The sequence below is a fragment of the Diabrotica virgifera genome, chromosome 2 (genome assembly GCF_917563875.1).
Source record: "Diabrotica virgifera virgifera chromosome 2, PGI_DIABVI_V3a".
NCBI lineage: Eukaryota > Metazoa > Arthropoda > Insecta > Coleoptera > Chrysomelidae > Diabrotica > Diabrotica virgifera.
The window spans coordinates 252,001,176-252,028,920 of NC_065444.1; the positions used below are offsets into that span (position 1 = coordinate 252,001,176).

Genomic DNA, 27,745 nt, shown 5'->3' on the forward strand with positions numbered 1-27,745 from the left:
CAAGAAAGGTGCTAAACGTATCCACTTGACAGCCCCTGAGCACGGTGAAAATGTTAGTATTGTGGGTTGTGGAAATGCCCTGGGGCAAGCCATCCCACCGTTCATTCTTTTCAAAGGGAAAAGATTGAAGCCTGAATGGAATGATCATCTACCACCAGGATCAACTGTAATGATGACACAGAAAGGGAGCATGACAAATGAGTCGTTTATTTCATGGTTAGCACATTTTGCAAAGTATAAGAATACAGGACCCACACTCCTGATATTCGATGGTGCAAAATCGCATCTGGACATAAGTATTGTTGAAGCTGCAGAAAATTATGGTGTTACTTTATTTTGTCTTCCAAGTAACACCACGCATGAACTGCAGCCTATGGATAAAGCAGTCTTCAAAAGTTATGAGGCTTTTTGGGATCAGGAGGTTTTAAATTTTTTGATAACTCAACCTGGGAAAAATTTAACCAAAATGCGATTTGGTGAAATATTTAGTAAAGTTTGGTTAAAAGCGATGACACCAGCTAACATCATCTCTGGGTTCAAATCAACTGGAATATTTCCTTTTAACCCAGACATCATACCTGAATCAGCATTTGCACCCAGTCTTATAACGCATATTGAAGAAAATGTGTTAGAACCACTAGACGTCGACGATAACAACGTAAATAATCCATCAACTTCTACAGCTGATGAAAACGCTCCCTCCACAAGTGGAATAAGTAATAAAAAAAAATCAACAAAACGTCTTCGTTTATATAGCGAGTCGTCTCATTCTGAATCAGATTTCAGTATTCATGATAGTACATCCGATGATATAAACAGCGGAGATGAAAATATGGTACCATTCACTCCCGAAAAAGTTCCAGAACCAGACACTTCTTTTAAAGGTATGGGCTTACTAATTTCGCCCCTAATCAAGATAACTGCTACAAAGCGAAAACCAGCAATTAATAGCAAAGCTCAAGAAATTACGAAGGATTTATTTTCCACAGCGATAGTAAAACCACCCAAAGGTAAAAGTAACAAAGAACCTTCCAAACAACAAGAAAAATCAAAAGACAAAAACAAAGAACAGGAAGAAAAGAAAATAAACAAAGATCAAAAAGAACAAGACAATCTGAACAAAGAACATAAAGAAAAGAAAATAAACAAGAATTTAAAAAGTAGTGAATCATGGTTCTGTCATGTATGTAATGAAGACCGCCAGGCTGATATGAGATTATGTCTTGCATGTGGTCAATACGTGCATGAAGAGTGTGTGGGTCTTACTAAACATGATAAGGATAAATTCATATGCCCCAATTGTTCTCAAGAATAGTCTTTTAATATATGTCTCAAGAATAGTTTTTAAAATGTTAAGGTTCAATATTATTACTTATTTTTATTAACAAAATACCTGTTCCTTTTATTGCCAGTACTGTGGTAATATTAAGAGTATAGGTTCCAAATATTGCCAGTTGGCAATCGTTTAAAAAAAGAAGAATATATATTTTTTTGATTGTTTTATTTTTATAATTGTTTAGAAATTAGACTATAAACATGTTTGTTACTTGTTTAATAAATTTACAGGTTATTTCAAATAAATTTGTATTTAATAAAAAATAATAAGTCTTAGCATGGCAATATTTAGCTCACTTACCTTATATGGTTATTTTTGTTTTTTGGTCCAAGTTTCTGCTTCTCATATGTCTACTCAATCCAAAATAGCATTTGTTTGCTAGGATTATTCTTGATTTCTTCCATCATGACGTTCTCCTTGGTGATCAGGGAGCCTAAGTATGTGAATTTGTCCACCACTTCAAAGGTTATCAACCGTGAATTAGTTTCTGATGAACCGATGTTTCTGGCTCTAATGTTGGGTGTTGATGGCATAATCTTAGTTTCTTCCTCATTTACTTGCAAGCCCATATTGTTTTAGGCATTGGAAAAGGTGGTATACATTTCTTTTAGCTTGCGTGTTTTGCGGGCAACTAGGTCCATATCTGCATATGCCAAAATTTGGAATAATTTATTAAAAATATATCCTATGTTGTCTATTGGGCATTTCTGACCGTTTTTACCAGAGCTATGTTGAAAAGGAGACACGCCAGCTCATCTCCCTGTCGCAGCCCAACGCCTGTGATTGTTCGCCCTGTATTTCGACTTTGCAAACAACTTTACGAATTTTAACCTTAACCAATCTTATCAGTTTATCAGGGGTGTAGAATTCATCCATGGCTTCATACAATTTACGAGTTACGTTTTGCGATTCCGCCGCCGCAGCGATACGGTCGGCGTTCCGCGCATGAGCCCTGGTTACCTACATCTCTTGTCTACGCACACTGACGCCATTACAGTATGATTCTTCATTGTATACTTGTTTACTCCAGTGTTTAAGATGCCTCCAACAATCGTGAGTCCCGCTGATTGTGAAGTACGGGCTGTTATACGATTTCTTAGTGCTAAAGGCGTAAAACCGATCGATATTCATCGTGAGATCATTGAAGTTTACGGACAAAACATTATGAGTGATGGAATGGTAAGGAAATGGGTGAGACCATTTAAAGATGACCGCACAAATGTGCATGATGAAGAACGGAGTGGGCGTCCTTCGGTCGTTAATGAAAATTTGGTGCAGAAGTGGACGAAAAGGTGAGAGAAAACAGACGCTTTACAATTTCATCATTGTCCGACTGCTTTCCTCAGTATTCTCGTAGTGTTTTGTATCGCATTGTGACCGAGAACTTGAATTACCGGAATTTGTGATGCAGTGGTTAACAAGTCAGGCGGCAGAATTTTATCAGGAGGGTATTCAAAAACTGGTGCCACGTTATGACAAGTGCCTCAATATTCACGGAAATTATGTAGAAAAGTAGATTAAGGTACAGGCTTTCATGTAAAAATAAAATTATTGCCATATCTTTGCAGGTCTTTTTCTAATTCAAAAACGGTACTTACTTAAAAAAACACGCCTCGTATTTCCTAGGACACTATCATCGGCCGATTTAAAATTTACGAAGAGATGGTATAATATGTCGATATTGAATTCATTGATTTTCCCAGTATTTGCCTTAGCACAAAGATCTGGTCTGTTATTGATCGACCAGGCCTAAAACCACTGATATTCTCCAAGAAGCTCTTCTGAATATGCACTTAGGCGACCATGTAAGACACTAGAAAATATTTTGTATGCTGTATTAAGGAGGGTTATTCCCCTATAGTTTCTACATTCCAATTGATCACCCTTTTTGTGTAGCGAGCAAACGATTCCAATAAACCACTCTTCTGGGATTTGTTGCTCATTCCAGGCTCTCAGTATTATTTTATATATTTGATTAGAGTAGCACCTTGAGTTGGATATGCAAAACATGCGTTTCCATATCTGTGGTGCTAAGGCAAAACCCGATATGTCAAAAAACGTGATTTTGCAGCAGATGAGTTTAAAAGTTCGCGGTATTGTTGTAATAGTGGACATATCGGAAACTAATTTTATCACCTACTGGTTACATTGATGCGTTTAGCCATGTTGGGTTTTGTCATCATATTCTTTATCGCTCAAGGTACATGTTGGCATTAAAAACGAAAAATCGATAATTTTTGACATATCGGGTTTTGCCTTAGTACCACAGATATATTCTACTTACGTTCGCGTATGAATTTATAATAATTGCAAACCTTCAGCATACAGAAATTGAATGACTTCACGCTGATTTTGGACAGATTGTTAACAACAAACACCATTTTTAAGTCACAATATTTAACATAGGAGTCAGACACACATTATAGGAACTGATGTTTACAAACAAGTGTGATGTTTACAAACAACACTAACATTGCAGAATGGCAGTTGAGTGATTACAATTGATTCCAAGGCTAACCTGACCAAAGATGTGTTTCAATTGACCAAGTGTATAAAAAGTAAATGTATAATAATCTTTTCAGATTATGCCTAGAAAGTTTCTTCATTCTATTATACAATAATAAATTATTCTTTATAATCATTCTCTCTAAAAGCTTGTCGATTTTTACCAAACACCATGGTAACTTGGAACAACTTTGACATAGCAACATCGGGAATAATAAATTAAATTTGCCAAAAAAAAATAAACAAGAATATATCCCATGGCATTAAAAACGCCGATATTTGCTACCAAATTTCAACCAGAAAGAAAAGGAAAATAACTGTAGATGATATTTAGAAAACGCACCTGTTGAAACAACAGACAATCAGGCACCAGTGTTTCTCTCGAAAACACTCGAAGAACAGTAGCGTACTTGTTTTAAGAAATACGTGGTTTGTTTAAAACTAAAAGTAAGACTTGAATTAGGTTGCCTGCCTGCTTGATTGTGATTGGCTGAAACATAACTACTAGTTTTAAACAATGGAAATAATATTACAATATGAGGAACAAAAACTCAATTGCCATTGTTTGTACCTAGTTATGGTTATATCGCCAATATTGATGATTTATTTTTTATTTTATCAGAAGATCAGTTCTTCTCCTTAGCCTTCTATCGTCCATGTACGGAGATAGTCCTCTAGAGAAAATTTGTTCCAGCTATTGTTTTTATGTCACCTACCAATCTCATCTGTGGTCCTCCTCCTGGTCGTCTATCTTCGTACGGTCTCCAATGTTGTATTGTGGCATGCCAACGTTGGTCTTTTTGTTGTAACGTTGCAAACGTCACATCTTTGATATTTTATTTTTAAATAATTATTTTACTTTATTTTCTTTAATATTTCATTAATAATTATCTTCTGTACTTGTTTTACCAGTTTTCTTCGTTAAAAACTCGTTGGCGCCCTCTTTTATTATCTTCTATTTACTATATATCTTTTTATTTAAATCATCAACTGAACATACTAAACGTACCCTGTATATCCTTACACTCTAGATATCTGTCTTTTAATACGGAATATGCCTGCCACTTCCTACGTCCCACTGTCATGGCAGTGACACTTCGTCTCTCAATTCTCAATATGGTGGTGGAAAATTAATTTCGGTATAAAAGCCAAAGAAGCTCCAAAATTAAAGCATTTCTATTTCAACAATCATCTCTCTTGGGGTAAGAATATTACATATCATATTTTAATTAGATTTCTACAGCTAACAGCTTTTTATAATCATTTTTACGTATCTAACCTAACCTTTAATGTCAAAGTGTTTCCATGTGTTCTGATATTTTAGTTTTAAATATATCTATTTAACTTATATACAGTAGGAAAAATGAAAGAATACCCATGAACGAACATATAAAACACGCTGTATTTTCCTGTCACCGTGTCATACAAAAAATTGGCCAGCGCAAGTACATGTAATAATTATTATTACATGTACTTGCGCTGGGCAATTTTCTTTGTGACACGGTGACAGGAAAATACAGCGAGTTTTATATTTTCGTTCATGGGTATTCTTTTATTTTTCCGACTGTATATGCATGTGAGTAATCAAATTATTTAACTATTCCATCAGTATTAATTTTATTTTATTCCTTTGCCAATTACTACTTTTTACGATTATTTGCCAAAGGCTCGTTTTGGTTTTTCTTCTTGATGTTTGACTTATACACGTTTTATCTTATAGTTTTTGGAAAGGAATCAAATCTTTCTCCCTTCGGGAGCCTCCAGCAAAAAGCCTATCGCCGGCGATGACACTAACGGCCGGTTTCACAAAGTAAAGTTAACTTGTGGTTAAGAGATAACCTCAAAAATACCCCAAAATATGCGTTTCAGTTTAATAATTGTTACCTTCTGGGTATACCCATAGGGGTAATCCACTCCAACCTCTGGTTAAAAATTCTGTGAGTTAACCATACTTCGCCGTTGACCTGAAACTAAAACGCATATTTTGGGGTAACCTCTGGTTATCTCTTAACCACAAGTTAACTTTACTTTGTGAAACCGGCCGTAAGGCTGATAGCAATGAGACCATGACATCTAGACTGCAACGACTACCATCTCCAGCTGCAGGGGCCTAGGGCCGAACATCGGCCCTGGTCTACAAGGAGTCTACAGCAGTACCATTCGACATCAAGAAGTTACCAGCGAACCAGATACCAAAAGCCATAAGTATAATCTACGAATTGTTAGTTTTTGGCAAGAATTTGAATATATTTGTTAATGCATTTAATAAGTCACATTTTTATTATTACGCCAGTCAATGGGAGCAAGAATAGGATATTATCTCCGAATTCTATCCTACTGCATGGAATTTAATAAAATTTTGGGACTATCCTCTACTTACCTTCTAATTCAAAGTCTACCCTATGCCGATGTGAGCTTTTATCTTGGGGGTGGTTCTCATCCCTTCTCGGGGGTGGAAAATTTTTTGTTTAAAATTTCTACGGAAGTGGCTAGAGAGCCTAATTCTAAGCAAAAACTGTTGTATACTTTTTTTTGAAAACTCAATACTTTTTGAGTTATTCGTGGTTGAAAATTGGCCATTTTCATTAAAACGTAACACCTGTTCTAACGGTTTATTGCGAATAACTTAAAAACTATGCATCTAACTAAAAAAACTATATAAAACATTTTTGTAGCTTATAAATAAAAAAAAATATGAAAAAAAAATTTTTTAGGAAACGCTTTTCTTTAGTTACGAGTGACTAAAATTAAAAATATTATAAAAAAATCAACCAAAAAGCAAAAAATAAAAAAAAAATTTAAAAATCTAACACATCCGTCAAAGAAAAGCGTGGCGCGTGTTCATCGAATAAACGGTTTTCGCCCCACGCTTTTCTTTAAAGAATGTGTTATATTTTTCATTTTTTTTAATTATTTGCTTTTTGGTTGATTTTTTTATAATATTTTTAATTTTAGTCACTCGCAACTAAAGAAAAGCGTTTCGTAAAAATTTTTTTTTTCATATTTTTTTATTTTTTACTTTTTAGTCTTACACTTTTCAAACCTTAAAATATATCGTCATGTTTATTAAAATATGTATAAAACATATATGTACTAACATGAAAAGTAGTCGGAATCGGCAAAACATTTGAAACTTTATTGTTTATTAATGAAGCATTAACACAATTAACGTAAAAAGTGAAATTATGTATTGTTCATATCATTAGCTATACAATCCGTAAAAGTTTCAAGTTTTTACATTGTAAAAAACAAGAGAATTTAAGCGTTTTCCATTAAAATCGTTTTTTTTTATTTAAACAATTAATAAACATGAAAAAAATTTTTTGATTGACTCTTCGTGTATTGTTCCCGCGAATGCATATGTCTGCAAATTTTCATTCATTTGCATTGAAGAAAAGGCAGTCAAATTAACGTCTAAAGATTTGACACAAACTATTGAACTAAATAAAAGCGTTTAAAAAAAAAACAAAGAGACTCGCTTCTTCGAAAATCTTCTAGTTGTAACAGAAAAAGAGATATAGTAGGTGAAAAGAGTTTTTTTTTTTGGTGCATGCTCAAATTGATGTATTTAACTTGAAATAACAGAGAAACAGTCCATTTTAGGTGTATAATGCCACCAATACTTTTTGTAGTGCTTGAAAAGACCTTTAAAATGAGCAATGTTAAATGTAAATTACATTTAAACTAAGCGAGATATGTTGCAAAAAAATTGACGACTAATGTATTTTAAGAAAAACTGAGAAGTATATTTAACCCCTATCCACCAGAATTTAAATTCATCGTTTTTCTTCTACTATACCTGTTACTATAGTGTTATTTATATGTTTATAAAGTTAAACGGGTTTAAAATGAATGCTTTTTGAAAAAAAAGTAATATTAGATTATAGAGGGCATCTTTAAATTTTCTTAAAAAACTTCCTTTGTCTCCATGTAACTTGAAAATGATAAGAGTAACAGTAATTCAAACAAAAACAAAATATTTATCAAAAAATACCCTACATTTTTGTGTGGTATGTTTTTTCGTATCGCTTATCATTTTTGAGTTACGTGGAGAAAAAGGAAGATTTTTAAGAAAATTTAAAAATACGCTCTATAATTCTATCTTATTTTTTTCAAAAACCGTTCAGTTTAAACCCGTTTAGCTTTTTGAACATAGAAATAACACTATAATAAAAAGTATTGTAAAAGGAAAACGATGCATTTATATTCTGATGGACGAGGGGTTAAATACACTTCTCATTTTTTCTTAAAATACATCAGTCATCAATTTTTTTGCAACATATCTCGCTTAGTTTGAATGTAATCGACATTTAATATTGCTCATTTTAAAGGTATTTCTAAGCACTACAAAAGATATTAGTATCATTATACACCTAAAATCGACCGTTTCTCTGTTATTTCAAGTTGAATACACCGATTTCAGCATGCATAAAAAAACAAATTATTCTCACCTACCAGATATCTTTTCATATTATAACTAGAAGATTTATGAAAGAACTAATCTCTTTTTTTTTATAAGCTACAAAAATAGATGTATAGTTTTTTCGTTAGACGCATGGTTTTTAAGGTATTCGCCAAAAACCGTCCAAAAAGGTGTCATTTTTCGATGAAAATGACTAATTTTCAACCACGAATAACTCAAAAAGTATTGAGTTTTCAAAAAAAAAAAATTATAGAACAGTTTTTGCTTAGAATTAGGTTCTCTAGCCACATCCGTGGCTAATTTAACCAAAAAAAATTTTCACCCCCGAGAAGGGGCGGGAACCACCCCCAAGATCAAAGCACATATCAGTATAGGGTAGACTTTCTTTCTTGAGCTATTTCCTACTTACTGTGAAAATATCAAATAAATCGATGTAGTAGAATGGAATTCGGAGCCAAATAACCTCATTGACTGCCCTATATACCTTTATTGAACAATAAACATGATTGGTTAAATATTATTGTTTTATTTGCTCCATTCTGAATTTTCAGAGTTCATATCTAAGATTGGGACAAGACGAACACACACCTAGAGATAATGAGCTAGGCTGGGGTGAAGTATAGCTATCTTAGCTGGTTGAAATATTATTTTCGAATCGTATTTCAATTAGCTGGGGTAGTCTATTGTCGTTTTCGTTTCATTGTCTAGCAGTGTCGCATGTCGCCTTTTTGTGTTAGGAAATTTTTGTTTTGATATCCTCGACTTTTGTATTTGATCTTACCCAGGCGTACCTCTTTTTATCTGATATATAACGAACTTTCATTTAATCTTCTTCTTAATGTACCCTCTCCTCTATGGAGGTTGGCTACTACAATTGCAAATTCTTGTCTGTCTTCGTTTTCATTTAATAGCCTACCATAATATTATAAGGGATCTAAGAGATGTAGCAAACTGGTCACCGGCATCCTTTGGAGACCGTAAATTGGTCACTTTAGATATAGGCAACCTCATCATCAGCCTCTTTCCCCAACTCACTGGTTTCTAATGCGGAAAATTTCCTGTGATCTGTTACGCTTCTTGTTTACTTGGTAATCCATTAACTTCAGAAATTATTTTGCTTTAAAATTTAAGATATATTTATATCGGGTGTCTTTACGGTGAGTAACTACCAATCTAGACGGATTTGAGATCTGAAAATCCAGCTGCATAGGTGTTCGATAGTGAATTTTTTAATTATTATTTCTAACATAGAGATTCTGACCAATAGAAACCTACAAGAATAAAAATTTCAGCGAGAATTTTTGATAATTTCCCGTCGTCAAGCATTTTACGTCAGATTTGAGCAAATATACAAAACTTAGTAGGACAAAAACAGAGTATTTGGAATGTTCATTTAAAGATGAAGTTACTACAAATAAAATGGTATCTTTGGATGGTGAACTGGTTGTAAAAAGCAATAGTTTTAAGTACCTGGGATCGGTATTACAGAGTAATGGAGAAATAGATGGAGATGCATGCAGTAGAATTAGAGCTGGATGGATGAAGTGGAAAGAAGCGAGTGGTGTGTTGTGTGACAGAAAAATTCCAATGAAGCTGAAGGGAAAATTCTATAAAACAGCCATAAGACCGGCTATGATGTACGGAACTGAATGTTGGGCAGTGAAGAAGAAAGAGGAACAACGAATGTATGTGGCGGAAATGAGAATGCTTAGATGGATGAGTGGAGTGACAAAGAAGGATAAAATTAGAAATGAGTATATTAGGGAAAGTCTAGGTGTGGCACCAATTGATGCCAAAATGAGAGAGCATAGGTTAAGATGGTTTCGTCATGTTCAACGTCGAGACGTTAGTCACCCAATACGAAGAATAGCTGAAGTGCAGATTCCTGGAAGGAGTGGGAGAGGAAGACCAAAGAACACCTGGGGGAGACGATAAGGCAGGACATGTTGGTAAAGGGGATTGACATTGATATGATCCAAGATAGAATTGTGTGGAGAAATGCAATTAGGGAAGCCGACCCTGCATAGGGATAAGGCAAAGAGAATGATGATTTTAGCAAATATTCAGGCGAAGATATCAATATAATATTAGTTAAAATGATTTGAAAAGATAGTTTTATTCATAAAATAATCTTACCGAATTACTCTCGAGCTCTTAATTATCGATTTGTTTTGCCCTCGTGACACATTGACATAATTTCACTTTCTCTCCCTGGTCTCTTTCACTCCCCTTCAAAGTGTCACTCGGGATACAAATCGATAATTATAGAGCTCTCGTGTAATTACTACTGAAAATATTTTTGAGCATGTGTAGTATTGAGCATTGATTATTACGTTTATAGGGGATTGAGCCACAGTTGTTGGTGTAATAAATATTACATTTTTAATTAACTAATGCTTGGCGCTTCGACTTCCATTGGCGTGGCACAGGGAAAAAAATTGTATAAGCGATGCTTCAGAGAGTTGGTGAACTCTGGAGGAATGCAGCTTTGGCAAGATAAGAACGCATTGCCATTATGCACTGTAATTGACAGTATTTCCTCCCAACTCGTGTGAATAAAATAGGCACTTGACAAAAAGACAATGTCTAAAAGGGGACTCAGAAATAAGTTACTTAGAAATTGTAGGGATCTGAATGCTGATGTATATGTCTGATTTGTTGACTATGAGAAGGCATTCGGCACTGTTCGACACGATAAGTTAATGGGTATACTAAAAGAAGTAGGTCTGGATGGACGAGACATTCTGATAATAGCCAATTTGTACTGGATGGAATCAAGCAGCTGACATCAGAATTAACCGACATCTGAAGAAATTCCTATTATAAGAGGAATTATACAAGATTGCGTGCTCTCCTCGCTTATGTTCAATTTGTATGTAGAAAACATCTTCAGAAAAGCAGTAGAAGACAGAACAGGTGGTATAATTGCCAATGGAATAGTTATCAACAATCTGAGATACGCCGATGACACATTGCTGCTAGCAACGAACAGGGATGCTTTGCATGTACTCCTACATTAAGTGACGGACCATAGCCAACAAATGGATCTGAAAATAAACATAAAGAAAGCCCAATGGATGGTCATCAGCAAAAACAAAACTACATCTAATATCTTGGCAGCTTTAGTATAAATGGAGACATGGTGCAGATAGTACAAGCATACAAGAATCTTTGCTGCTGGGTGAATGAAAAATGAGACTTATCATAGGAAATCAAATGCAGAATAGAGCAAGCAAGAACATCATTTTGGAAAATGCAAAAGGTACTAACCAACAGAGAGCGAAAAATTACGCTAAGAATACGTTTATAACGCTGCTACGTGTTCAGCATTTTGTTCTATGGAATGGAAGCATGGACCCTCACGGAAACAATGTGCAAGAGGTTGAGGTTTTTGAAATGTGATCTTACCGCATATACCGAATATTGAGGATGTCGTTGATAAACAGAGGAACAAATCAAGCGGCAATGGAGCGGCTAAACAAAGAAAGAGAAGTATGTACTGAATATCGTAAAAAGAAGAAAACTATTAGAGTACTTTGCCTGCGTGATGAAAAATCCGAAATATGAAATGCTACATGTAATTATCCAAGAAAAGATAGAGAGAAAGCGTGGCCCCTGAGGCAGAAAAATATCCTGGCTTAGGAACCTGCGCCAGTGGTATGGGGTGAGCACCATGACACTATTTAGGTCATCTGTGGACAAATTTAAGATCATGCGAGTGATCGCTAATGTTTCCATCTTCTGATTTTTAATATCCTTGAGTCGGTCTCAACTTCATCTAACCATCTAATTTGCAATCAGGCTCTGCTCCTTCATTCTACAGTTGTTCCTGAGGTTATCTTAAAGATATGACTTCCAAAGACTGTTTGTAGTTCCTCATTTGCTATAGAATAATTGGTAACCAACAAACTTGGCTTTGTCTTCAATGATGGCTAAGTCTAGTATACATAGTACCTCCATATCTAATTCGTCTGTCTCGGACTACCTTTGCCAGGGCAGTATTAAATAGGAGGCAAATCAGGGCATCCCCTTTTCTGAGTACATCGTTTATGTCAAAAGTTCTAGAATTTCTCTCACTGTATCGTTATACATATTGGCTATTAAGTTAGATATTATTATTCTGGTGAATCGGATCAGTTTTTCTGATATACAAAACTCACCTATTGATTGGTATAATACTATTCTCTTGACACTGTCGTATGCGTCCTTTAAGTCGACGAATAGGTGACGCATTCCAATATTAAATTATAATGTTTTCTCGCTGACCTGTCTTACTGAATGAATCTGGTCAATTGTTTATTTTTCTGGAGTGAATCCGGTCTGGTATTTTCCAATTATGTAGTAGGGCCCTACCATTACGCACTGTTATTGGCAGTATTTCTTAACTCTTCTATTTTTTCTTCTTCCTCTTCTTCTTCTTCTTCTTCTTTTTGTGTAGACATGACTCTGTCTGTTTTTTCAATGTGCCTTACATAATTTGTCATTCCATCGTTTTCGTGGTCTTTCTACTGATCCTCTTCCTATTGGGGAACCGTCTCTCGCCGTCCTTACTACTCTATTTGTTGTCATTCGGCTTATGTGGCCATTCCATTTTACTCTTCTGTTTTTCATCCAGTTATTAATGTTGTCCACCTTCCATCTCTGTCGTATACCTGCACTTCTAGTTATATCACATAGTGTTTTACCATCGATTTTTCGAAGTGTTTTCGTCTCTGCTGTTTCTAGCATTTTCTTATCCTATTTCCCAACTAATGTGAATTAAATAGACACGTGTCAAAAAGACATTTTGTAAAAGAGTAATCAGAAATAAGTTACTTAGAAAAGGTCTATCTCACTAAAAGAAAGTCTACTCTCATGCAACTGCCGTACTCTAAATGAAAATATAACCATTTTTGTGTTCCAATATTAAATTTTAAAAGACTTTTATTATAAAAGCTGTTTGTCCGACGTAATTTTTTAAAATCTACGTAAAATCTGCATCGTAGGTATTTATAATTTAATACATATTCTTTGTTTTATTTTATTAGGTACCTGTTTATTTCGATTATTTATTCTTACGATTATTCTTATTGTTGAGTCGATTATTCTTACTGTAAGTTAAAAACCGATATTAATATTTCCTTTTGTTGATTGATGATGATGATAAATTGATCAATTATCATAATACACCTCAATTGCGTTATTTCTTCTTGTTTCTTTCTGCAACTGTCAAAGGCCATGTGGTCTATTAATCTAAGCATAACTCAAGATCGACTGGTCTATTTTTGCTATTATTTATATAAATCTATTTGAAATTTAGGTTCAACGATTTTGACATTAACACAGGTGCGCTCTTATTAAAAGTCATTATAGGCCTTTTCTTTTGGTGTAGACAAACTCTATGTCTTTTCAAGGTTGTCAACTTTTGATAATCTTTATTCGTGACGTTAATATTAGCTGTATTTCTTAAGCAATTCGTATATAAAGCTGTTAAGTAGGTGATCGAATGGTTTTATTTTTTGACGTATTTCGACTGGATTGTTGATTTTGGAGTCGTCGTACTTTAAGATGGTGTTTACATATTTAAGTCTTAGTCTTTCGTTTCAACATAGAGCCCGTTTCTTAGTTGCGTCTTAGTAAAAAAACTGATTTGTATTGGAATCTTAGTTTTTGCAAATATGTACTCGAAAACTATATGTTATTGAGGAGTATTGTTAAAATAGAATATTGTCAAATAAGAAACGGAAAGGGAGTATTTTCCGACCGTCGTGATTCATCAAGAAAAACTAAGCCAAAATACCAAAGAGCTAATAGGTAAAAAAAGACAGCTGACGGAAAAATACGACTCCAACTACACAACACTGAAGAAATTAAATAAAGATATCCACTGATCAATCCGAAAAGACATAAGAGAAAACAATATAAAATAAATAAAAATAATGCAAGAAAAGAAATGCTTAAAGTTTTGAGGCGAAATACGAACAATGTAGGCAACAAAAATATGTACAAAATATGAAAGAAAGATGGAAACATTACTACAAATAAATCCGAAATCCTCGAAGTTGTCCTTTAGCGTGAAATGAATGAGAGCGTCAACGAAAGACAAGATCAGGCTCAACCCAAAATCACAAATCAGCGATCAGAATAATTAATACCAGAAAAACACAGTACGAAGTCAAAACGATACTTTTAGAGACAAAAAATAACTAATTCCCTAGCGATGACAAAGTAGTGCTGGATCAAACAAGGTGGAAATAAAATTATCCAGGGTTTGGCCAAACTTTTCACCGAATTCATCTACCAAGGAAAAACCTCTTCTCAATGGAACAATGCAGTCACTGTTTTATTATACATACATACAAAAGAAGGAGACAAAACAGATCTAAAAAGCTACCGTCTGATCAGTTTGCTATCACACTCTTCTTAGGACATGAAATTCGGTTGAGCAGAGATAGTCAGACATGTGATGTCCCACGTCGCATAAGATTAACCTGGGCAGTATTATGATTACTTTATTAATAATAAACATAGTTTCAAAAGTTATGCATCACCATGCATTATTTTTTATTATTTTAGATTTTTCTGTAGTATTTACACAGTTGGACAAACGTTTACTCTAACTTCTTTTTTAAACTGATACTGGGTGAAAGAAAAGAAACGTTTTTCTTATGTTAAGTTTGAGACACTCTGTAGGGAGAACAAGGTACAAGTGTAGGTATACATCGAAATCCCATTATAGCATGATGTTTTGTATGGTTTTGCGAACATTTTGTTTTTTGAATGTCCCTGACATCTTCAGAAAAAAAGAAAAAAGACGGTTTTATTCTTTAATATGTATTTTCACTGAAACAAATCAAAATTAACAATATAAAATAACAGTTAACAAAACTTTAAAAACAGAAAGACACATGACGTAAACAGTTCTGCGTAACATAAGAGCGATGGGATTGTTTAATGGAGGCTCGGTGATGTTTTGGGATAGAATTTCCTTTAGAGTAAGTACGGGTTTGGTCAGTAGCGTAGCTAGGGTAGGGTGGAGGGGGCGTTCCGCCCCGGGTGACACCCGAGACACGCCATCACACAAGATTGAATCGTTAATTTGTAACTTTACTCACTTTACAATCAAAATACAATTCGATATTATTTTGTGAACACGCGAAACCGAGTTTTTTATCAGGAAAATCACAACCCAGGTGTGGACAAAAACGGGCGTTGTCAATTTGCGAATTCACTGGCGACATCCACTCGCTTACATTGGAAAATACTCGAGAATTAGTACAGTTGCTTCCTTACCAATTGGTTGCTTCCTGCTTCCATATCGATCAAATGTCTGAAGTGATTCAATATGAGAAAATTGATAATAGAAAAGTCGAGGTCAAAGATCTTGGATTTTTTTATTAAAAGGAAAAAACAGTTGATCTAAGTAACGAAATTCTCAAGAAGCTTGAAAATGATGGTTTAGATTTTATGAAGTGCCGTTCACAGGGTTACGATAGTGCTGCTGTTATGAGCGACATACATGGAGAAGTACAAGCTATTATTAAAGCAAAAAAACAAAATGATCATTTTCGTTGGATGTATTAAGCATTCAATTAATTTAGGTACGTACCAGCACTATTTTGGACAAAATACACCTTTTGTAACATTTTTCGAAGCTGTAGATGCAATTTTTAATGTTTTTTCTGCTTCCACTAGCCGCCGGGAAGTGCTTCTTAAGCACAGCAAAGCATATGTTAAACGACTATCCACAACGCGTTGGACTGCTCACTATGCTGCAGTTAAAGTATTTGCAGAACATTTTGATAGTCTTGTTGCTGCAATTGAGGAATTATGTCATCGAGAAGAAAATTTAGACATCAGAGATGCTGCACATAATCTTATGCCGGCTGTGTAGGGTTGAATTGTAATTTTTGTCAGGTTGAATTGCAAAGTAAGGGCATAACCGTTGATCAATTAGCGACCAAAATAGGGGACTTGGTCTTGATATTGAAGAAGAACGTGGTCATATTATAGATGAAGCAATAGATTCTGCCGCGAAAGAATGTGAGGACTACCGAAAGACGAATTCGACACGTCAAAACGAATGGATGGTGAGTTAGCTACTGATACAGGACTCACATTGCGAGCCGAACTTCAAAAGGTTATGTTTAAATGTTTTGACCGATTCAATGTTGAACTCGAAACCAGATCAAAGTACATTTATGATGTGGCTTCATTGTTCGAGCAGGTTGTGCAGACACACACAACCTGCTCGAACGTTTCAACATTACTGCAATTTCATTAACTATAATTAATTTTTCATTATTCAAAACGGATTTTCGTTAATTTTAACAATCTTTATTATTAGGATTTGGGGTGACACCATTGATTACCGCCCCGTGTGTCACCCATGATAGCTACGCCACTGGGTTTAGTGTCTTTACGTGGAGGCTCTTTAAATAAGGCGAGAGGTAAATTACACAGATTTTCTTTTTTTGAACACTGTGTTCCTTTTGGCACTATATATAGGAAATAATTTCATCTTAGTGTACGATAAGACATGGTCTTCTCACGTATCGCATGTCGTCAGTTAAAATACATATCAAAGAGTAGAACCGTCTAGTTTCTTTTTTACTAAAGATATCAGGGGCATTCAAAAAACAAAATGTTCATAAAACATAAAACTATAATACGATTTCGATATGTACCCATACTTGTACCTTGTCCTCCCTACAGGGTGTCTCAAACTTTCTAGTCCGCCGACACGGCTCCCGTGTTCACCCTGTTATCAATCGGGTGCCACCGATACGGCCACCGTGTTGACATTTCAACAATTTTCCATTGACTGTATAAAAGTGGCACATGAGAAAAATATCTTATATTGGCCCGGAGCTGAAAGTGTATATATATAAATTCGCGTTCAAAACGTCCTCCGACGTTGTCCGATGCCTTGTTGCCAATATCGTCTATCATTGCAGTTTTTATCTTCTAATCCTCGTACACTCCTTGATCGTCTTACTCCTTGTATCCATGTCATTCTTGGCCTTCCTCTTTTTCTGTTTTCTGTAAGTATCCATTTCATAATTTTCTTTGGCAATCTTTCCTCCCCCATTCTCTGAACATATACGTACCCCCAATATTGTGTTTTTTCTACATTCATCTGCATTCCCCATTTTTCGTATTCTTCCCTCAATTTGCGAGTCATATTCCAAATCTTCTTTATCGTTTGCACATATTATCTGATCGTCTGCAAACTGAAGGATGTACAGGCAGGTGTTGTCGTCGATTTGGATGCCCATTCCACTGAATTTTCTTTTCCATATTGTAAGGGCTTTGGCGACATAAATCTTAAACAGACTCGGTGATATGCAACATCTTTGTCGTAGACCTTTGTTGACTGTAAACAAATCTCTTATTTTGTTTCCTAATTTTACTGCAGATTACATGTCACTGTATAAATTTTGGACAGCTTTTATGAGAGTAAAGTTAATGTTATAGTTTTGTAGTACTTCCCATAGTTTCGGTGTCGGTATATTGTCATATGCTTTTTGCAAATCTATAAAAACTAGGTGTATTGGCCTATTCCGTTCTAATTTTTTTCGATGATTTGTTTTAACGAAAATACATTATCCATACAGGACCTTCCAGCTCTAAACCCGCATTGTTCTTCTTTTTCGTATCCTGAGTATTCTTGTTCAATCAGTTCTCTTAAAATTTTTGTATATACTCTGCTTATTGTATTTGTTACTGATATTCCGCGATAATTGCTACATTTTAGTTTATTGCCCTTTTTATGAATCGATGATATATAAGCTATTTTCAAGTCACTGGGTACATTTTCGTCATAGATGTACTTTGTAAATACATATGCCAGAGATTCGAAAAGTTTTTTAGTTCCATTTTTCAGTAGTTCGGCATTGATCCCACCTGGACCAGAGATCTTCCATTTTTTAGTTGTTTAATTGCATTTTAACTGCTACACTCTTTATGTTTATTTCTTCCCCTACAATTTGTATTTCCGTCTCTGTTGCTTGTGAGTATTCGGGCCTTTGTTCAGTTAATAAGTCCTTATAATGTTGAACCCATTTATCTGTTGGTATTAATTGTAGTTTGTCGTTGCGTGTTTCGTTATTCTTGATCTTGTTCAGAAATTTCCATGATTCATTGCATTTTTGTCCTCCTATGTGTGCTTAGATTTCTTGGCACTTTCGATCCCAGGTCTCTCTCTTACTTTGAATGATTTTACGTCTTGATTCTCTTTCCTTTTCTCTATATCTGTTGTAGTCTTCTTCATTTTTTGTGTTAAGTGTTAAGCCATTTTTGGTATAGTATCTTTTTTCCTTGTCTAGTCTCTCTGTCTCTGAAATCCCCCAGTATTTGTTACTTTTTCTAATTATTAACACAAGTTAACAACTTAACAATAAGTTAACAACTTTTCTAAGTGTTAACACAATAAAAACATTTCTTTTCTTTCGCCTAGTATAAGTTCACAAAGAAGTTTGAGTAAACATTTGCCCAATTGTGTAAATACCAAAGAAAAATCTAAAATAATAAAAAAAATTGGCAAAATCCGTTAACCTGTTCACGAAAAAATCAACTACGAAGTATGAAAATGAGCATAATTTTAGTTGATGCATAACTTTTCAAACTAGGTGTATAATTTTGATTTGTTTTTGTAGCCTGAAGTATTTAATGTACTCAACATATTTAGAAAAAAAAGACATTAATGTTTTAAGTCATCACATGGCTGTTAAAACAAATAATATCAACCGAAAAGACCGAGAACCTATCTAACTAAACGACCAAGAGAAAAGTAGCCAGTTAATCTGTTGGTAAAGAGAGGTATTTATAAGCCTTGAGGCTAGATCTCATGTCTTAGTAGTCGTGCTATCGAATCGTCGGTAACCAGTTTGGTTGGATTGTCATCTGTGTGATTGTGACTGTGACTGTCCTCTCTCTGCATGGCATTTATGTCATTGCTGTTTACGCCGTAATCTTACAAGGTACAGACCAAATGTTCCGAGTTTTATAAACCGCTTATATTGGACTGTTGAACTATAAAACTTGTTAAACGAAGACAATATACAAGTGCTTACTAAACTTTTTAATACAGTCTATTTTTTTGCTAAGTGCTACAATCTGGTCACTGAGCAATGAGTAACTTTTTATCTATCCAAACTTAGTAACCAGGGGCGTAACAGGCCCCCGCAGCATGAAGTTTGCGGAGGGGCACCAATCGATCAGGGGCCCCATCTTGTCGTCTGATATTATGTAAAAAAGAACGTAAATTTCTAAAAAGGCATGTTCGGCAAGTGAATCATCTCATATCTATAAACTTAACCTCTTCCGGTCTCACGAACTTTTATGGTGACGGCAATAAACTACAATGCTTTTTACCTGACCATTGAAAGATTTGTGAATTGCAATTTGCCGAATTTTAGAACAATATTTCTAAATCTAGAAATGGGTCTTCTCTTTACATTTAGTATTTCAATACAATTATCGGCAGTAATTTACAGAGGCGTAACAGAGGCCCCCGTAACAAGGGCGATCAATATTGCGTCGTCTGCATCACAGAGTATTTTTACTTTGTTTCCCAATCTGTATCCTCTTCCTTTGTTGATGCTGTTGGCGATTGCATTCATGATTCATTCATGCATTCATGAGTCCCCTGCCTTATTCCGTTGCCTATGTCTATAGGTTCTGTAAGTTGTCCATCTGTTCTACAGGAACTTCTCTATTATACAGAAGATGGATTACATGTTTGAGTCTTGAAGTTTGCGGGGGCCCCAATATGTCAGGGGCCCCATCTTGTCGTCTAAGATATGTGTCATTTTTATATTATTTTAGGCATAAATACGGAACGTTTTTTAAGCAGTGTAGTATTGATAATAAAGTTGTCTATCAGATAGATATGTATTAAAAAAATTGTAGATATATTCGCTGATAGTAGTACACGAAGAAAGTTGTTCCTCTCTTCAATAATACTATGCAATAATGTAATCATTTATTATTTTTTGTTCTATTTTATTCTATACCAATAAAGATGAAAAACGTAAGTTGTCATAAACAGTGCATGAGTACACTGATAGCCCAGTAAATGACCGTTTAGGAGTGTAATTATCAGCGTCACGACGGATTTGCTTGACAATTTGGATTTTGGTTCTACTTACCCTCCACTTGGGGGGTGAAAAACATACGTTTAAAATAAGTCCAGAAACGGTTAAATTGACTAATTATAAGCAATAGTACACAGTAAATCGTCCTTTTTGAAATATGATTACAAAAGTCTTAAAAATGGTGGTAATTGCTTCGTTTGAGCGAGTCTGCCACTTTCTGAAAAATTTCAGAGTGCATGTTGGACGCATTTCCGCATCCCGCGTTACCCTATTTACGCGTTAACTTTACGTTGTCGGACTAACGAAACGCGGCTGTAAATTTGTCGGACAATCGATATTATTTAAATACTTATAAGTACTTTAAATTGAAAATTAAGAGTTTTGTAATAACATAATAGTAAAGACCGACATCCGCAAGATATCACTCTAGCGCGGTAGTTTTGTTATTACAAAACTCTCAATTTTCAGTTAAAGTACTTATATTTAATTAATAAAGATTGTCGATCTCTTGCCCGACAAATTTACAGGCGCGTTTCGTTAGTCCCACAACGTAAATATGTTAATCACGCGGGACGCGGAAACGCGTCCAACCTGCACTCTAAAACTTTTCAGAAACTGGTAGACTCGCTCAAACGAAGCTGCTATTGCCCTTTTTAAGACGTAAGCGTAACTCTCTCAGTTTTGATGCTATAAACTATTACAAAAAATAAAAATAAAGCTTTTTTTAAACACTTTAAAACAGTTTCAATGAGTTTTTCCCGAAAAGTGCTTAATTTTTTGGTTATTTCACGTTGAAATATTCGATTTGGAATTTGAAGAATAATAAGAATTGTTCATAAGTTACAACTTTGTTTTTATTGGGTCGATAGACATCATTATTTTATAAGCTACATTTTTGCTAAGAATATTTTTTCGATCAAATACTTTTTGAGTTATTTGCGAAAAACCGCTTGAATGCGTGGTTTTCTTGTTGAACAATAAACATTTTCACTCGCATATAACTTGCAAAGTATTGATTTGACCACTTCGGTGGAGACACTGAAAATTACACGGAATCTCCGTATTTCACGTTCATTTACTAGGCTATAACACATATACGTTTTTGATACACAAGTCGTATTTAGTAACTTTTAAAAGGGGGCCCCATTTCCAATTCTGCGGGGGGCCCCGACGGAGTTTGTTACGCCACTGTTAGTAACTACTTAATATGATATCTAAGAGTCACCAATCTAGTCATTTTACTGTCACTGAGGCGCTTTTTGCTTTATTGCTTGCTCACTATCACACAAAGCGCTGCTGTTTCATTTTATCACACACTACACCCGTACGTTGCTTGCAAAATAGTCGCGCAATGCTCCGATTTTGAATTTGTCACTAACTACATCAACTTGTTAGGTTTGGTCCTCTTCAGTCTTCTCTTTTGATTTGAGTTGTCCAGGAGCTGGATGGCCTCAATATTTCCGTGCAGAAGAAGTCTTTTTTCGTGACTTTCTGCGTGCTTTCGGATTTCCTTGTCCACGGACTCCATTCTTAGATTCTTGTGGAGGTCCTCATTACGAATGTACCAGGGTGCGTTACCTTTTCCCCTTAATTAATACTTTGTTTTGAAAAGTTTGTATTATTTTCAAGTTAGTCTTTTTTGTAAACCCACATAGTTGGATACCATAAATATGTCCATACTGGTTTTACGAGTATACTTACTTCTAAATTAGTATTACCAGAGAACGGCAGTTCTCGCCAGTGGCGTACATCCACACTCCCCTACACTCAACACTATATATACACGAAATTTTCGATTTTCTAAATCTGACTGAATTGAAAATTGGGCCAACTCTCATCTTAATGTTCAGGAAAAGACTCACCCATTCATATGTCAACCATCATTTTGGTCCACGGGTGTGGATTTTATGGCCCTTCCTATTTAGGGTCTCCTTTTCGTCCTCGCCCCCAAAACTCCCAAAACTTCGAAAATTTAAATCCGAACTTTGCGGCATCTGATAGTACTGATCATTACCTTTCCAACGCATGTCTAATTTTGAAAATCGGTTATACCATTCAAAAGTTACCGAGCTCAGAAATATGACTCAATTTTTATTTAAAAAAGGGAAAATGTTTGTCGATATGTATGTATGTATGTATGTACATATGTATGTGAAAAAGTTAAACCGATCTGATTCAAGGGTCAGGGCCGATTCAGAACCGATGTAGTTTGTGACTTTTGACTATCTATAACCCAGTTATAGGACTTGGTAGGTACAAAACGGCATATTTTTTGGGAGTATATATCTTCGATTCAAGAAGAGACAGAAGAACCGCAAATACACCAAATCAATAGTGTTGAGTTAAGCTTTAGAATGGTGTTTAAGCCGCCAGGATCACACATACACACGGCTCAGTAGGTATAGCCGAAAAACTGAAAAACTAAACTTTAAAAATTTTGGTTTTTCTACAATTACTCAAAATTTCAACCTACGAATTGCGCCAATAACTGAGCGTATGTAGAAGGACTCTAGGCGAATCTAACGGTGTATACCTCATATCCGGGAAAATTCGAATTTTTAAGTTATAGGCTTCATAAGTATGATCAAATCTATTTCTAATGGGAAAAACGGTTTTCAAGCTCAATAATTCCTGTAATAGCTTCAGTTTTCATACTTGACCTTAGATTCATCATATAGTACTTGTCAATACGTTTTAAACTCATGTTTAGTGATCAAAATCGGTTAAGCCCTTTAGAAGATATTAAGCTACAAAAGTATAATCCAATTAACGATTATTCCCTAAATGGTTTATGTAGTTGTAATGGTTACGGCGCTAAATTTAGTCTGGCAACGGGCAATTCGAGTTCATTTACCGGCCATCCCAATATTTTTTTTCAATCTATTTCGAATAGAAAAAAAATCTAGTGTAGATTCGACAAGAATAAAAAACCGCTAAACGCCGTAAAAATGAGTGGCGCATAAAATATTCCAGCTACAAAAGATCTGATATGAATGTTACGTGGCGCGAAAATGGATTTTCATTTGATGCAAAACAAAATTCTAGTTTTATTTTAAAAGATTTTTCCATAATATTTGCTAAATTTGAAGTAAACGCGCCACAAAAGAGTAACTTTGATACAGTTTGAATTTTGAAACTCTTTTGTGGCGCGTTTACTTCAAATTTAGCAAATATTATGGAAAAATCTTTTAAAATAAAACTAGAATTTTGTTTTGCATCAAATGAAAATCCATTTTCGCGCCACGTAACATTCATATCAGATCTTTTGTAGCTGGAATATTTTATGCGCCACTCATTTTTACGGCGTTTAGCGGTTTTTTATTCTTGTATCAGGAGTTTTTCAAAGTTATTTATAAATTAAATGTATGAAGTTGAATGCAATGTTCCTCTATTACACGTCAAGCTTTATAAATGGTCACCTTTGTTGCATTATCTCCCAAATCATCTAGTGTCCATCGAATGTACACTAGATTTTTTTCTATTCGAAATAGATTGAAAAAAAAAATATATTGAGATGGCCGGTAAATGAAGTCGGATTGCCCGTTGCCAGATCAAATTTAGCGTCGTAACCATAAACCATTTGGGGAATAATCGTTAATTGGATTATACTTTTGTATCTTAATAACTTCTCTAAACGGCTTAACCGATTTTGATCAGTAAACATGAGTTTGAAACGTATTGACCAGTAGTATCTGATGGATCTAAGGTCAAGTATGATAACTGAAGCTATTAGGTACAGGAATTATTTAGCTTTCGAAACCGTTTTTCCCACAGAAAATAGATTTTATCACATTTATGAAGCCTATAACCTAAAAAATTTGAATTTTCCCGGATATGAGGTATACATCGTTAGATTCGTCTTGAGTCCTTATACAAACGCTAAGTTATTGGCACAATTCGTACGTTGAAATGTTGAGTAATTGTCGAAAAACCAAAATTTTCAAAGTTTAGTTTTTCAGTTTTTCGGCTATACTGAGCCGTGTGTATGTCTGATCCTGACGGCTTGGACACCATTTGAAAGCTTAAGTCAACACTATTGATTTGATATATTTGCGGTTCTCATGCCTCTTCTTGATCCGAATATATATACCCGCAAAAAATATGCCGTTTTGTACCTACAAAGTCCTATAGCTGGCTTATGGGTGGTCAAAAGTCACAAACTACACCGGTTCTAAATCGGCCCTGACCCCCTCCTTAAATACAGAGAAAAATATCACATCGGTTTAACTTTCAAACACACATACATACATATCCACAAACACTTTCCCTTTTTTAAATAAAAATTGAGTCACATTTCTAAGCTCTATAACTTTTGAATGGTATAACCGATTTTCAAAATTAGACATGCGTTGGAAAGGTAATGATCAGTTCTATTAGAAACCGCAAAGGTTGGACTTAAATTTTCGAAGTTTTTGGGAGTTTTGGGGACCAGAACGAAAAACAGACCCTAAATAGGAAGGGCCGTAAAATCGACACCCTTGGACCAAAATGGATGGTTGACATATGAATGGGAGAGTCTTTTTCTGAACTTGAAGATGGGAGTTGGCACAATTTTCAATTTAGTCAGATTTAGAAAATTGAAAATTTCGTGTATATAATAGTGTCGCGTGTAGGGGGGTGTATTTCTGCGCCACTGGCGAGAACTGCCGTTATCTGGTAATCTTTCCGATATAAAACTAACAGCTTCGATAACTAATAAATCGAAAACTATTAATTTTATCAAAAAAATGTATAATGAACATTTTTTGTTTATAATTAATATTTTTACCAGCATTTGCGGTCAAAATATAAAAAAAAAATTTCCACCCTCGAGATGAGGTGGCAACTACCCCCTTGGTAAAAGCGTCTTTCGGCATCATATAGATTTTGATCCTTGGACTATCCACTACTTATTGTCAAATTTTTAAACAAATCTATCCATTCTGTAAAAATTGCGAAGTGAAAAATTTCAGTTCCTGGACTAATTATACCTTTGGAGCTCTATAATTTCTGAACGGCTTACCTGATGTTGATCACTAAACATGAATTTGAAACGTATTGACAAGTAGTATCTGATGCATCTAAGATCGAGTATGATAACTGAACGTATTACAGGAATTATTGAGCTTGAAAAACCGTTTTTCCCATAAGAAATATATTTGATCATACTTATGAATCCTATAACTTAAAAATTCGAATTTTCCCAGATATAAGGTATACACCGTTAGACGCGTCCTGAGTCCTTCTACAAACGACGCTCAGTTATTGGCGCAATTCGTAGGTTGAAATTTTGAGTAATTGTCGAAAAACCAAAATTTTCAAAGTTTAACTTTTCAGTTTTTTGGCTATGGTGAGCAGTGCGTATGTCTCAGCTTAATCGCTTAAGGGCCACTTGAAAGCTTAACTCAACCCTATTAATTTGGTGTATTTGCGGTTTTCCTGTCTTTTCTTGAACCTAAGATATATACGCCCAAAAAATATGCTATTTTGTATCTACTTAGTCCTCTAGCTAACTTACGGGTAGTCAGAAGTCAAAAATTAGACCGGTTCTGAATCGGCCCTCACACCCTCTTGAAACACAGAAAAAAAATTCAGATCGGTTTAACTTTTCCACAGACATACATACATACAAACATACATATCCACAAACATTTTCCATTTTTTAAATAAAAATTGAGTCATATTTCTGAGCTCGATAACTTTTGGATGGTACAACCGATTTTCAAAATTAAACATGCGTTGGAAAGGTAATGATCTATGCTATCAGAAGCCGCAAAGGTCGGGCTTAAATTTTTGAAATTTTTGGGAGTTTTGGGGACGAGAACGAAAAACAGGCTTTAAATGGGAAGGGCCGTAAATTCCACACCCTTGGACCAAAATGGAGAATAACATATGGATGGACGAGTCTTTTCGTAAACTTTAAGATGGGATGTGGCCCAATTTTCCATTCAGTCAGGTTTAGAAAATCGAAAATTTCGTGTATATATAGTGTCGCTTGTAGGGGTGTTGTGCGCCACTGGTGAGAACTGCCGTTCTCTGTGGATGGACACTAGATCATTTGAGAGATAATGCGACAAAGGCGACTATTTATAAAGCTTAACGTGTAATCGAGAAACATTTAACTTCATTTGCATTTAACTTCATACATTTAATTTATAAATAACTTTGAAAAACTCCTGATACAAGAATAAAAAACCGCTAAACGCCATAAAAATGAGTGGGCATACAAAATGAGCATACAATATTCCAGCTACAAAAGATCTGATATGAATATTACGTGGCGCGAAAAACGCGCCACAAAAGGGTAAATTTGATACAGTTTGAATTTTGAAACTTTTTTGTGGCGCGTTTACTTCAAATTGAGCAAATATTATGGAAAAATCTTTTAAAATAAAACTAGAATTTTGTTTTGCATCAAAATGAAAATACACTTTCGCGCCACGTAATATTCATATCAGATCTTTTGTAGCTGGAATATTGTATGCGCCACTCATTTTTACGGCGTTTAGCGGTTTTTTATTCTTGTTTTGTTATACGTTGAGAACCTGAGTATCTTCCCAGGAGCCAGTACAATTTTTAATATTTGATATTTACTTCTTTTTCTTAGCATGTGCTTTACAGCGAAGCTTCGTTTTCAGCGTTAAGTACAGGTATTTAGCTGTGTTGGCATAAGAAACATTGATTGCTCTGTTTCTGTCATAGTCCATGTTTCTGAGGCATACGTAACTATTGGTCTTATCACATTTTTATACGTTCTTAATTTAGCTGCTTTGGATATATTTTTGCTTCTGAGTATTCTATTGAGTGCATACATGCAACGATTCCCTGACATTAGTATTTTGTGTATTTCTTCCCGGATACTTGGTTTACTCGAAAATAAAGTCCCTAAATATTCAAATCTCTCTACCTTTTCAAATTTAAACATTTTTCCTTCATCCGTTGTTATCGTTAAATATTGCCCCTGTTCAAATCCTTTGTCTGTCCATTCCATGTATTTAGTTTTTACCTTTTATGAATTCCCTTTCTAATCTAAGTCTTTAGTATCACCTCCGACTACAAGGTATTCAGTTTTCTCCATGCTCATTTCCAAACCACATTTTCGGTACTCCTCTTTCAATTTTCTAATCATGTAACCGGCGTCTTCTTTATCAGCAGCAATTACAACTTGGTCGTCAGCAAATAGCAATGTATACAAATAAGAATCTCCTACTGGTATCCTCATTGTTTGGAATTTCCTAGTCAAATATTTTAACACATATGTAAGGTAAATTTTAAATAAAGTGGGCGACAGACAGCATCCCTGCAAAAGGTCTTTCGAAGTTTTAAAGGTATTTGAAAGTTTCGTTCCAATTTTAATTGCTGTTGTTGTATTAGCATAGAGATATTTTATTGTTAGGATGTATTTTCTTATTTAAAGTGGTTTGT

At 34.9% G+C, this 27,745-nt stretch overlaps 2 protein-coding genes across 4 annotated transcripts in view; one reads left to right on the forward strand and one right to left on the reverse strand.

The window, feature by feature from the left end:
* Window positions 1-27,745, reverse strand: part of LOC114338522 (protein decapentaplegic) — a 349,390-nt gene that overhangs the window by 282,992 nt on the left and 38,653 nt on the right. The gene's annotated exons all lie outside the window — the stretch shown is intronic.
* Window positions 833-1,315, forward strand: LOC126880960 (inhibitor of growth protein 4-like). Its single transcript, XM_050645042.1, has one exon. It carries the CDS (start codon window positions 833-835, stop codon window positions 1,313-1,315), a length of 483 nt encoding a protein of 160 aa, XP_050500999.1.